The sequence below is a fragment of the Oncorhynchus nerka genome, linkage group LG20 (genome assembly GCF_034236695.1).
Source record: "Oncorhynchus nerka isolate Pitt River linkage group LG20, Oner_Uvic_2.0, whole genome shotgun sequence".
In the NCBI taxonomy this organism is placed as follows: Eukaryota; Metazoa; Chordata; class Actinopteri; order Salmoniformes; family Salmonidae; genus Oncorhynchus; species Oncorhynchus nerka.
The window spans coordinates 60,981,754-60,996,010 of NC_088415.1; the positions used below are offsets into that span (position 1 = coordinate 60,981,754).

The 14,257-nt window shown below is 41.7% G+C and overlaps 1 protein-coding gene across 1 annotated transcript in view; it reads left to right on the top strand.

Annotated features, from left to right (window-relative positions):
• LOC115102888 (solute carrier family 26 member 6-like) overlaps positions 1 to 14,257 on the top strand; it is a 36,877-nt gene that overhangs the window by 19,195 nt on the left and 3,425 nt on the right. The window contains exons 7-17 of the mRNA XM_029623303.2: positions 813 to 960; positions 1,291 to 1,404; positions 1,508 to 1,585; positions 1,657 to 1,752; positions 2,113 to 2,219; positions 2,783 to 2,852; positions 3,419 to 3,511; positions 10,075 to 10,182; positions 11,343 to 11,474; positions 13,259 to 13,465; positions 13,868 to 13,922. Coding sequence (XP_029479163.1) covers positions 813 to 960; positions 1,291 to 1,404; positions 1,508 to 1,585; positions 1,657 to 1,752; positions 2,113 to 2,219; positions 2,783 to 2,852; positions 3,419 to 3,511; positions 10,075 to 10,182; positions 11,343 to 11,474; positions 13,259 to 13,465; positions 13,868 to 13,922 — 1,208 coding nt within the window. The remainder of the gene's footprint in view (positions 1 to 812; positions 961 to 1,290; positions 1,405 to 1,507; positions 1,586 to 1,656; positions 1,753 to 2,112; positions 2,220 to 2,782; positions 2,853 to 3,418; positions 3,512 to 10,074; positions 10,183 to 11,342; positions 11,475 to 13,258; positions 13,466 to 13,867; positions 13,923 to 14,257) is intronic.

Genomic DNA, 14,257 nt, shown 5'->3' on the forward strand with positions numbered 1-14,257 from the left:
GTTAAGATGTGTTAATGATGCTTGTTTTTTAATTATTAGCTGGCTACCACTCTGAGGTAATTCACTAGCGTTGACAGAAGTTGTGAAAGGAAAACACAAACACAATCGCATTTGAATGGAACTGGGTCGAGTGGGCCGGGCTACATAAGGTGAATAGATAAAAATGTCAAAGTCAGATACAGTGAGCAGAGAGAAGTGTGTTGACAGTGAAACAATTATCAACAGCCAGTAAATGTCAACCTGTTTTATCAAGATTTGCTAAGGCAGTTTTGTACATGTGTTTTAGCTGATTCTGCATGGTCTTCAGATTGCAGGACTGCCAAAGACAAAAATTACAGTAAGAAGTGGCAACTGCTACTATCCGCTGTTGAACGGAGGATACAGTATTCATAGGCTTGATCATTGTCACTGGTGTAAATTGATGATTTCATTCTTTCAAGTATCAAATCATTTTCTTCATGACATGGCTTTACCTTAGGTAGCCTACAGGGCTTTATCACTTTGTTGATCATTTAGGTTACTTTGAGCAATCATAACTTATCCTGTGCATTGATACACAGTTAAACACCAATGTCATTATTTGTTTGTGTACCTGTTTCAACACTTGATACCAGCAGCAAGAGTCAAGGGGATGTGTTGGGGAAGGAGGAGGGGTCTGGACGAGGCAGTAATCAATGAGATACATTTTTACAGTGTCTTTGAACCACATAATTCTCCTCTATCCCTTCCTCCCCCTGTCCACTTTAATCTCTTCCTCTCCCTTTCTCTCCACTCCTGTCTTCTCCCCATCTCCCTTTCTTCTTTATCCTTAGATTAAAGCCTCCCAGATCACCTGACGTTAGTATGTGGGGTTCGGTAGTTGGTGATGCATTCGTAGTAGGCATAGTGGGATATGCCCTTAACATCTCCTTGGGAAAAATCTTCGGCCAAAAACACGGCTACGATGTGGACAGCAACCAGGTGGGACACACACACACACACGTGCTTGGGTTTGCTTTGCTCTGAAGGAGTGAGACAGGAAGGGAACACACAGTGTCTGTATCAGCTTACAGCTCTCTGATCCTGAATGTTAAATGGCTGACACGCTCTTTTCTGTCATGTATGAAGGAGAAGTACACCAGGAGCTGTGAAAAAAATACCTAATATACCACGGAATAAGCACTAGGACTTATTTACTGGGGGTAGCCACAAGTAAATAAACCCCATTTTAATCGAGCCTCTCCATTCTTGTAATCTCCCCCCTCTCTTTCAAACTATTTTTCTCTCTTGGTCTTCTTTCTCTCTTTCTAGGAGATGGTGGCTGTTGGTCTCTGTAACATAGTGGGAGGATGCTTTCAATGCCACGCCATTGCTGCTTCTCCGTCGCGTACCCTCCTCCAGGATAGCACTGGGGGCAAGACACAGGTAACACACAAAGACCTACACTCATGCATGCACATATCTCCACTTGCTAATATTTACGCACACGTGCACACTAACTGATGTGTGTGTTTGTACATTTTGTCAGGTTGTGGGGCTGATTTCTTCAGTACTTGTGCTGATCTTCATTCTGCAACTGGGGACACTGTTTGAGGAGCTACCCAAGGTATCTATGTCTCCATCACATCCACCTCATCCAAACACCACTGATCTGATGAGTGTTTGTGTGTCCCCTAGGCTGTCCTGGCCTGTATAGTGCTTGTGAACCTGAAAGGCCTTTTTATGCAGTTTAAAGACATTCCTGCACTCTGGAAGAGCAATAAGGTCGACCTGGTGAGAGCTTTTATTTTTGTTTATTTTACCTATATTTAACTAGACAAGTCAGTTAACATCAAAATCGAATTTACAATGATTTGTGTGCCGCCCTATGGACTCCCAATCCCAGCCGGATGTGATTCAGCCTGGATTCCTTCCCGGGACTGTAGTGACGCTTTTTGCACTGAAATGCAGTGCCTTAGACGCCGCACCACTCGGGAGTCCGAGTGGTGAATAACACACATATACACTTCATATTTATATCCTAAAACATGCATCCTAACTTGAGATTAACGTATATGACTGAAATGGGGTTTGGGAAACCCTGATTCCTGGGTTTTCCACCTACTGATTACCTGTGTCTCTGCTGTCCCCTAGCTGGTGTGGTTGGTAACTCTGGTGTGTACTATCTTGCTGAACCTGGACATTGGCCTTGGTGCATCCATCGGCTTCTCTATGCTCACTGTCATCTTCAAAACACAACTGTGAGTCTGAGTGTATTTCATTTGTATTTATTATGGATCCCCAAGGCAGCAGCTACTCATTCTGGGGTCCAGCAAAAGGAAGGCAGATTATACAAAGTGTTTTTGTATGAGTGTGTGTGCTTGAGCACACATGTTTGTGTTTGTTTCTTTTCTTGTGAGAGAGAGTAAGATAGATTAATACTTCTAAAACAGTGGTATTCAAACTTTTTCAGAGGGGGACCCATTTTTTCCCGCTATATTTTCTCACGACCCCACCCCAAATAAGATGATACAACCTTAAAAATCGGTAAATTTACATTTTTGCATCAACAAATAACCTTCATTACGTTTAAATTTCTTACCGAAATGAAAAGAAACAAGTAAATATCTTTCTCAGAAACGTTTGTATATTGTCCCATACAAAAATCTGCACTCGTATTATTATAATTTTTTGGGCAATCCCACTGGTCGCGACTCAGACTTTGAATACCATTGTTCTACAGTGAATGTATTGTGCTTCTCTTCTTCTTAAAGAAGATAACATCTGTCCTCTCTCTCGCGTGCGTGCGTGCTCTCTCTCCCAGGCCGAGGTACTCTATCCTGGGGCATGTTCCTGGGACTGAGCTCTACCTGGATACAGAAACATATGAGGAGGTGAGCCGGAGCTGTTTACAGGTTTTTTTGTATCGCTTTAGTGCAATTTTCATGTGGTACATTTTCACAACTTTTAGTCCAAAACAGATCATCAAAAAGGTAGTTGTTTCAAAACTCTAAGTACATTTAACTGACCAACTACAACAAAATCATACGTTCCTTTTTTTCACCAAACTTAATCAGTGTTTCATCTAGAAATACATGTTTCACATTGCAGCACATGTTCATATAAAGTATTTGCCTTTTACAATGCAGAGTTCACACTGCTTTACTTTAATAGAGTCATGCAACGATTTCAGTGGTTATGTGGTGAACAAACAAAATTAATGCACAAGGAAAGGTTTTGAATGCAAGAATGTCCATGTTACAATTGTTACCAGTTGACTTTTGTACTAAGAGTTTTGGAAATTCATCACATACTTTTGAAAATAAGACCAAAGCAATAAAACAAAACTGAAATATGCAATTAGGGGGGTGTCAGTGGGTTATTCAACAGTGGGTTTTAAAACAGTTTTTAGATGACCATCTATTGAAGTCCCCTGTTTGTGTGTTGGTTTGTCCCACAGGCTAAAGAGATACCAGGTATCACCATCTTCCGTTCCTCCACCACAATGTACTATACCAACGCTCAGCTATACCTGGACGCACTGCAGGAGAAGGTAGTGTTATTCTTTTATGACCGGTATACGCCCACACCTTTTAAAATACTTAAAACAATTCTTAAGGAAAATGATTTCACTCATATTGTAATTAATTATAGGTCATATCATTGAAATCTGTAAACATTGGGCAGTTGCTTTAAATACATACATGATTAGTACAATTGGCCAATTGGAAACTTGCTTGACGACAAGGGCAATATTGGTCACACCTTTTTTGCAGTTGTTATTACTCGTAGCCTATGCTATTTAATAAAATGTAGTTTCAATCCACAATGGACCCCTACAACTGACGAACTATATCTCAGTTTTGGAACATTTTGGTGATATGGAGAGGTTGTGTAGTCGATCAAATCAAATCAAACTTTTTTGTCACATACGCCGAATGCAAGTGTAGACCTTACCGTGAAATGCTTACTTACAAGCCCTTAACCAACAGTGCAGTTCAAGAAGAGTTAATAAAATATTTACCAAATAAACTAAAGTAAAAAATAATAAAAAGTAACACAATAACGAAGTTATATACAAGTGGTACCAGTACCAAGTCAGTGTGCAGGGGTACAGGTTAGAGGTCATTTATACATGTAGGTAGGGGGGAAGTGACTATGCATAGATAATAAACCGTGAGTAGCAGCAGTGTACAAAACAAATGGAGGGGGGGAGTCAATGTAATTTTCCGGTGGCCATTTTATTAATTGTTGAGCAGTCTTATGGCTTGGGATAGAAGCTCTTTAATATCCCATTGGTAGGATAATCGTAAACGTAGGTTATCAATTTCATTTTCCAATGATTGCATGTCAGCAATTAGAATTGATGGCAGTGGGAGTTTACTCGCTCACCTACAGATTCTCAAAAGTCAGCCCGATCTGAGTCCTCTTTTCCTCCGTCTTTTCTTCGTGCAAATGACGGGGATCTGAGCCTGTTCCTAGGAGAGCAGTGTATCTTTCTCATCGGACTCGTTAAAGGAGAAATCATTCTTCCAGTTCGTGTTGAGTAATCCCAGTTCTGATGTTCAGAAGTTATATTCGGTCATAAGATACTGTAGCAGCACATCGATATGAATCATCCAGAGTCTTGATATTACATACAGACTATAAGCAAGTAGCCTAGCGCTTAAAACCTGTTATGGATCATGTGCATTTCTGCAGCTTTTTGTTAAAAATCGCGCAACATTTCAGTGTCCTGCTACTCATGTCAGGAATATAGTATATGCATATGATTAGTATGTGTGGATAGAAAACACTCTGACGTTTCTAAAACTGGTTAAATCACGGCTGTGACTATAACAGAACGTGCGTTTCATCGAAAAGCGCAGGAAAATCTGATCACTGAAAATGGGAAAATATATCCATGTGCCACTTGAACCTATTGTTGAATGGGAACCACATTACATGGGGCCAAGGTTGCAATACCTACAGCTTCCACACGATGTCAACAGTCTTGTCATTTGCCTAGGATTTGTTTCTTGGTCAAACGGACACGAGGCAGAACATTTCTTCCGGTCTCCGACAGGATGTTTTGGTTGAGAAATATTTGGACATGATATCAGGACGTGGAGCTATTGAATATACATCGCCCCGTGATCATTTTGATAGATTATTAACGTTTACTAATACCTAAAGTTGCATTACAAAAGTATTTCGAAGTGTTTTGTGAAAGTTTATCGTCGACTTTTTTAATTTAAAAAAATGACGTTGCGTTATAAAACTCAGTTTTTTCCTTGATTACACAGTCTTCATAGATCGATATCTAGGCTATATATGGACCGATTTAATCGTAAAAAAAGACCCAATAGTGATGTTTATGGGACATCTAGGAGTGCCAAGAAAGAAGCTCGTCAAATGTAATGAATCCAGTACTTTGGGATTGCATGCTATCAGATAATAGCTTCTCATGCTTTCGCCGAAAAGCATTTTAAAAATCTGACTTGTTGCCTGGATTCACAACGAGTGTAGCTTTAATTCGATACCCTGCATGTGTATTTTAATGAACTTTTGAGTTTTAACTAATACTATTAGCATTTAGCGTAGCGCATTTGCATTTCCAGAGCTCTAGTTGGGATGCAAGCGTCCCGAGTAGAAGCAACAGGTTAATGAAAGTTTGAGTTTTATCAAAAACTATACGTGGCGCTCTTGAAATTTCCGCTGATTTGATCCCCGCAGAGGGAGCTAGTCCCTAACAAGAGCGTTAGACGAGAAATCAAAAGTTTGGTGGTTCGAATTCCCGATCAAACTTGGTAAAAAAATCTTACAATGTGCTCATGAGCAAGGCATGGAACCCTAATTGATCCTGCAAGTCCCTCTGGATAAGAATGACTGCTAAATGAGTTAAATGCAACTTAAGACAAAGGAGATGATTGTGGACTACAGGAAAAAGGACCGAGCACACCCCCATTTTCATCGACGGGGCTGCAGTGAAGCAGGTTGAAAACTTCAAGTTCCTTGGTGTCCACATCACCAACAAACTAACATGGTTCAAGCACACCATGACACCTGTGAAGCGGGCAAGACAAAACCTATTCCCCCTCAGGAGACTCAAAAGGATCTACAGCTGCACCATCAAGAGCATCCTGACTGGCTGTATCACAACCTGGTATGGCAACTGCTCAGCCTTCGACCTCAAAGCACGACAGAGGGTAGTGCTAATGGCCCATTTCATCACTGAGGCCAATCTTCTTGCCATCCTAGACCTCTATACCAGACGGTGTCAGAGGTAGGCCCTAAAAATTTTGAAAGACTCCAGCCACCCTAGTCATAGACTGTTCTCCCTGCGACCACACGGCAAGAACTACCGGAGTGCCAAGTCTAGGTCCAAGAGGCTTCTGAATAGCTTCTACCCCCAAGCCATAAGACTCCTGAATATCTAGTCAAATGGCTACCCAGACGATTCGCATTCAGAATAATGGTAGAGAGAATTATTTATTTCAGCTTTTATTTCTTTCCTCACATTCCCAGTAGGTCAGAAGTTTACATTCACTCAATTAGTATTTGGTAGCATTTCCTTTAAATTGTGTCAAACGTTTTTTGCAGCCTTCCACAATAAGTTGGGTGAATATTGGCCCATTCCTCCTGACAGAGCTGGTGTAACTGAGTCAGGTTTTTAGGCCTCCTTGCCCGCACACACTTTTTCAGTTCTGCTCACCAATTTTCTATAGGGTTGAGTTTATAATTTTTTTATTTAACCTTTATTTAACCAGGTAGGCTAGTTGAGAACAAGTTCTCATTTACAACTGCGACCTGGCCAAGATAAAGCAAAGCAATGTGACACAAACAACAACATTGGAGATGTTTAATATGAGTCTGGAAGGAGAGTTTACAGTCTAACCAGACACCTTGTCCACATTTTCTTAGTCAGAACTGTCCAGAGTAGTGATCCTTTAGTTTTACTAGCATTTAAGAGCAGTTGGAGATCACGGAAGGAGTGTTATATGGCATCGGCCGATGTATACGAATCGTCTGTGTAGAAGTGGATCAGAGAATCACCCCACAGCGACATCGTTGATATATACAGAGAAAAGTTTGAGTCTAGAGTGTCACCCCTTTTGAAGAGGGGGGATGACCGCGGCAGCTTTCCAATCTTTAGGGATCTCGGACAATATGAAAGAGACTTTGAACAGACTGGTAATAGGGGTTGCAACAATGGCGGCTGATAATTTTAGAAAGAGAGGGTCCAGATTGATTAGCCCAGCTGATTTGTACTGGTCCAGGTTTTGCAGATCTTTCTGAACATCTGCTATTTGGGTGAAGGAGAAGCTGTGTAGGCTTGGGCAAGTAAGCCGGGGGGGGGGGGGGGGTGCAGAGCTGTTGGTCGGTGTTGGGGTAGCCAGGAGGAAAGCATTGCCGAAATGCTTATTCTAATTCTTGACTATTGTGGATTTATCGGTTTTGACAGTGTTACCTAGCCTCAGTGCAGTGGGCAGCTGGTAGGAGGTGCTCTTGTTCTCCATGGACTTTACAGTGTCCCAGAACTTTTTGGAGGTAGAGCTGCTGGATGCATATTTATGTTTGCAAAAGCTAGCCTTTGCTTTCCTGACTGACTGCGTGTATTGGTTCCCGACTTCACCGAACAGTTGCATATCCCAGGGACTATTCGATGCTATTGCAGTCCGCCACAGGATGTTTTTGTGCTGGTCGAGGGCATTCAGGTCTGGAGTGAACCAAGGACTATATCTGTTCTTAGTTCAATTTTTTTTAAAGGGGCATGCTTATTTAAGATAGTGAGGAAATTACTTTTAAAGGACGACCAGGCATCCTCGACTGACGGGATGAGGTCAATGTCCTTCCAGGATCCCCGGGCCAGGTCAAATTGAAAAGCCTGCTCGGAGAAGTGTTTTATGGAGCATTTGACAATGATGAAGGGTGGTCATTTGACCGTGGACCCATAGCGGATGCAGGCAATGAGGCAGTGACCGCTGAGATCCTTTTTGAAGAAGGCAGAGGTGTATTTGGAGGACAAGATGGTCAGGATAATATCTATGAGGGTGCACATGTTTATGGATTTAGGGTTGTAACTGGTGGGTTCCTTGATCATTTGTGTGAGATTGAGGGCATCTATCTTAGATTGCAGGACTTCCGGGGTGTTAAAGCATATCCCAGTTTAGGTCACCGAACAGAACAAACCTCCCCCTTTCTCCTCCAAACATAGCGATGGTAATTATGGCCAAACAGTTCTATTTTTTTTCATCAGACCAGAGGACACTTCCCCAAAAAGTACAATCTTTGCCTCCATGTGCAGTTGCAAAATGTAGTCTGGCTTTTTATGGCGGTTTTGGAGCAGTGGCTTCTTCCTTGCTGAGCGGCCTTTCAGGTTATGTCGATATAGGACTCGTTTTACTGTGGATATAGATACTTTTGTACCCCTTTCCTCCAGCATATTCACAAGGTCCTTTGCTATTGATTTGAACTTTTCACAACCACAGTACGTTCATCTCTAGGAGACAGAACACGTCTCCTTCCTGAGCGGTATGACGGCTGCGTGGACCCATTGTGTTTATACTTGCGTACTATTGTTTGTACAAATGAACGTGGTACCTAGAGGCTTTTGGAAATTTCTCCCAAGGATGAACCAGACTTGTGGAGGTCAACCATTTTTTTCTGAGGTTTTGGCTGATTTCTTTTGATTCTCCCATGATGTCAAGCAAAGAGGCACTGAGTTTGAAGGTAGGCATTGAAATACATCCACAGGTTCACCTCCAATTGAATCAAATGATGTCAATTAGTCTATCAGTAGCTTCTAAAGCCATGACATCATTTTCTGGAATTTTCCGAGCTGTTTAACAAACTATGGTTTTGGCAAGTCAGTTAGGACATCTTCTTTGTGCATGGCAAGTAATATTCCCAACAATTGTTTACAGACAGATTCATTCACTAATAATTCACTGTATCCCAATTCCAGTGGGTCAGAAGTTTACATACACTAAGTTGACTGTGCCTTTAACAAGAAATTAGTGCAGTGGTTGAAAAACAAGATTTAATGACTCCAACCTAAGTGTATGTAAACTTCCGACTTCAACTGTATATTGTTATTTTTTTCTGCTGCTCTTTAATGACTTTTACCTTTTATTCTGATCCGTATTTTTTTTAACCGCACTGTCGGTTAGGGGCTCGTAAGTAAGCATGTCACTGTAAATTCTACACCTGTTGTGACTAATAAAATGTTATTTGATTTGATTGAAATGAACAATATTAATGTCAGTTGAGAACTCTGAACATTCCAGTAATGATAAGATACAAAATCAGTACTCATCTGAAACATAATGTGCATAGGGTTCTTTGGTTGAAGGGTTCTACTAGGAATATTCAGAGTTGATGACAACGCAACGACTATGAATTAACTTGAGACAACGGCATGCCATATTAGGCTGGCTTCACTTGCTTGTGGGAAGATGTCAGTCTGACGTGGATGTGTTCAAGTGCTTAAGAACTCTGAACAATTCTTCAACCAATAAGATTTTAGATAGCTTGATAAGCTTGCTAACATTGCTAATAATGAAGTTAGCTAGCTTGCTTAACATTGACAATATGGTCAGACTAGCTTCATTATTCATATTGATAAGGAATTTTTCGTCATCTTTTGGTTGAACGAGTAAAAGGTCCGTGGTGAAACGTCACAACTCGGCAACTCGGGTAACAACATTTTCTCAGTTGTCATTCTGACTTGGATTCGGGGTCATTCAATTGAAATTTCCAACTGGGAACTAGCAGATTCTGATAACTCCAATATGACGTGGAACACGGCCTTAGGCCATGAAACACGTTGATTGGCCAGTGAGTGGCCATGCCCTCATCACACCTACAATGTATTTATTAAAACAGTTGTTTTGTGCCACTTCCACCTATTGCGCTCATCATTTCCACTGTGAAAATAGCACACATTTTTCTGACACACCCCTGTGGTTGAATATGTGTTATTAGGAATTGTGGTTGGGTGCGGGTGAACAAACAGCTGACCCACGTATGACTAGTGTTTGTGTGTCATTCTCTCAATAGCCCTCTTTCTCAGAATTGCTTTCTGTCTCCTTCACTCTCTTTATCTCAAGCCCTCCATTTCATTTTCTTACACAGAGTGGAATTGACATTGGAATGCTGCTGATGAAAAAGAAGAAAAGAGACACTGAAGAAAAGAGAAAAGACGAGAAAGAAAAAAACAAAGCCAAAAAAGAGGCAAAAAAGGTATAATACATGTCCAACACACATATCAGCTGATGTACGAAGGGATATATACATACATTTATCTCATTTAACACCACCGTTCAAAAGTTTGGGATCACTTGCTTCTATACCTGTATTGCTTGCTGTTTGGGGTTTTAGGCTGGGTTTCTGTACAGCACTTTGACATATCAGCTGATGTACGAAGGGCTATATAAATGAATTTGATTTGACTTAGAAATATCCTTGTTTTTGAAAGAAGAGGACAAGTGTTTAGATTGAGAAACAGACACCTCACAAGTCCTCAACTGGCAGCTTCATTAAATAGTACACACAAAACACAGGTCTCAACGTCAACCGTGAAGAGGCGGCTCCGGGATGCTGACAATGGGACCAACCTGGTATGGTTGTTTATATAGACAGGGTTTCTAGGCTGTTTCTCGCATGGAATAGCCTTCATTTCTCAGAACAGGAATAGACTGACGAGTTTCAGAAGATAAGTCTGTTTCTGGCCATTTTGAGCCTGTAATCAAACTCACAAATGCTGATGCTCCAGATACTCAACTAGTCTAAAGGCCAGTTTTATTGCTTCTTTAATCAGGACACACCGTTTTCAGCTGTGCTAACATAATTATAAAAGGGTTTTCTAATAATCAATTAGCCTTTTAAAATGATAAACTTGGATTAGCTAACACAACGTGCCATTGGAACACAGGAGTGATGGTTGCTGATAAATGTAGATATTCCCCAAAAATCTGTCGTTTACAGCTACAATAGTCATTTACAACATTAACAATGCCTACACTGTATTTTTGATCAATTTGATGTTGTTTTTATGGTCCAAAAATATGCTTTTCTTTCAAAAACAAGGACATTCCTAAGTGACCCTAAACTTTTGAACGGTAGTGTAGGACTAAGAACCGGGGTGGCAGGGTAGCCTAGTGGTTAGAGCGTTGGACAAGTAACCGGAAGGTTGCGAGTTCAAACCCCCGAGCTGACAAGATACAAATCTGTCGTTCTGCCCCTGAACAGGCAGTTATAACCCACTGTTCCCAGGCCGTCATTGAAAATAAGAATGTGTTCTTAACTGACTTGCCTGGTTAAATAAAGGTAAATCTTTATAAAAAAATAAAAACACACACACACAAAAATGGTTAGTGACCTTATTTCTCTTCCCTTCCCAGAATGGTGTGAATGGACGCCTATCCAACAATACAGTCCATCCAGATGACAAGAGGGATGAAGAGAAAGGTTCCCCAGACCTGAAATTGAACCAGACTCCCATTGCCCTAGTTGACCGACCCATCAACGGACAGGTGTGTAGTGTAATGTACTGCAGTATAGTGAGGCACTTAAGCAAAACAATTGTGTAGATGTTTGTACCCTGAAAAGATTCAGATATGGAGCCACCCCAGGGTCAAATAATAATAATCACAGAAGGTGCAACAGGTCAGCGCCTCAGGAGTAAATGTCAGTTGGATTTTCATAGCCGATCATTCAGAGTATCTCTACCGCTCTTGCTGTCTCTAGAGTTGAAAACAGCAGGTCTGGGACAAGGTAGCATGTCTGCTGAACAGGCCAGGGTTCCATAGCCGCAGGCAGAACAGTTGAAACTGGAACGGCAGCACGACCAGGTGGACTGGTGACAGCAAGGAGTCATCAGGCCAGGTAGTCCTGAGGCATGGTCCTAGGGCTCAGGTCATCAGAAAGAAAGAAAGAAAGAAAGAAAGAAAGGATAGAGAATTGGAGAGAGCAGAGTTAAATTCAAATAGGACACCGGATAAGACAGGAGAAATACTCCAGGTATAACAGACTCACCCTTGTCCCCAACATAAATACTGGAGGCTGAGACAGGAGGGGCCGGGAGACACTGTGGCCCCGTCTGATGATACCCCCGGACAGGGCCAAACAAACAGGATATAACCCCACCCACTTTGCCAAAGCACAGCCCCTACACCACTAGAGGGATATCTTCAACCACCAACTTACTATCCTGAGACAAGACCGAGTATAGCCCACAAAGATCTCCCCCTCGGCACGAACCCAAGAAGGGGGCGCCAACCTGGACAGGAAAATCACGTCAGTGACTCAACTCACTCATATGACGCACCCCTCCTAGGGATGACATGGAAGAGCATCAGTATACCAGTGACTCAGCCCCTGTAATAGGGTTTGAGACAGAGAATCCCAGTGGAGAGAGGGGAACCGGCCAAGCAGAGACAGCAAGTGTGGTTTTTGCTCTAGTGCCTTTCCGTTCACCTTCACACTCCTGGGACAAACTATACTCAATCATAAGACCTACTGAAGAAATTAGTCTTAAATAAAGACCAAAAGGTCGAGACCGAGTCTGCTTCTCTCACATGGATACGCAGACCCTTCCTTAAAAATGGAGCTCTATAGGAGAAAGCCCTGCCTCCAGCTGTTTGCTTAGAAATTCTAGGGACAGTAAGGAGGCCTGCGTCTTGTGACCATAGCGTACGTTTAGGTATGTACAGCAGGACCAAATCATAAAGACAGGTAGGAGCAAGCCCAGGTATTGCTTTGTAGGTTAGCAGTAAAACCTTGAAATCAGCCTTAGCCTTAACAGGAAGCCAGTGTAGAGAGGCTAGCACTGGGTTAATATGATAAACATATTTTGGGTTCTAGTCTAGATTATTGCAGGCGTTTTAGCACTAACTGAAGTTTATTTAGTGCTTTATCTGGGTTGCCGGAAAGTAGAGCATTGTAGTATACTAACCTTGAAGTGACAAAAGCATGGATTCATTTTCCTGCAATGTCACGTAGTCTAAATCTGTGGTGGCTCCATATGTAAAAAAATTCATGATAGATATGTGTTTTTCTCAAAATAGACCTTCTGAATTGTAAAATAGTGTTATCGTATACGGCTATTAAAAAACCATACTGCCACGTTCCCCCAGGGGCCAAATCTCGGGCGGCTCCATATCGAAATCTTTTTAGTTTACATAAATCTACCGCTGTGCTAAATTTGGTGCTTCAGTAAAACCTCCAGGTGCACTTAGGCTAGCCCATAATGCTTTTGAAATTTGTATTTTATCAGAGCAGAGTAAAGTGTGAAACTCTGTCTCTCTGTCAATCTAAGGTGAACTGGGGTTTTGAGCAGCAAGGTAACGGGTTCGACCAGGACTCTAAAACTGATATTCATGGCGATGATCACATGACCCAGATGTCCAGTACCGGAAGAGAAGGAGAGATGGGGAGGAGCTCCATCAACGACACACACACCATCATCTTGGACCTATCCACAGCCAACTTTGCTGACACGACCACTGTGAAGACGCTGAAAAACGTATGAGTGTGTGTGTTTTTGAACAATGGTGATGAAGGAGTGGGGTTTGAGCACAAAGGGGATAGAGAGGAGACAAGGAAAGAGAGAAAGAGGTTAGGTTCACAGATGTTTTCAGAAATGTGTTATTGTTAGTTTCTTTGTATCCAGTCTTCTTATGTAACATTGTTTGCAGTCGCTCTCCTGTGTGGCCTTGTGCTCAAAACAACCAAAAGGTCTTGTTTTCTGTGAGTTGGCTGGCCTAAATTATATTTTATGTACCCTATGTACCTAAGAGGCACAGATAGAAAGAGGTGGAAATGAAGAGGGATGGAAGAGTAAAACAAGATAAATCCAAACTGGTATAACAAAAACAGTCCCTGAGAGAAACATGGACTTCTTATTTTACCTTCTCTGTCTCTGCAGATATTCCTAAACTACAGAAAGATTGACATTGACATTTATTTAACTGGATGCCAAGGTGAGTATGTGTCAGTGGAGGCTCCTCAGAGGAGGAAGGGGAGGACCATCCTCTTCATTGAAATTCTGAAAACAAACAAGTCAAACATATATGTAACATAAACTATACTAAATATATTCACGTCCCCAAATAATTTATTAAACAACACAGTTTAGCAATGAAGGTCTACAGTATATTCAACAGCACTCTGTAGCGTCGCACCGTAGTTTCCATCCTCCTCTGGGTACATTGACCTCAATACAAAACCTAGGAGGCATGTGGTTCTCACCCCTTTCCATAGACTTACACAGTAATTATAACAACATTGGAGGACATCCTCCAACCTATCAGAGTTC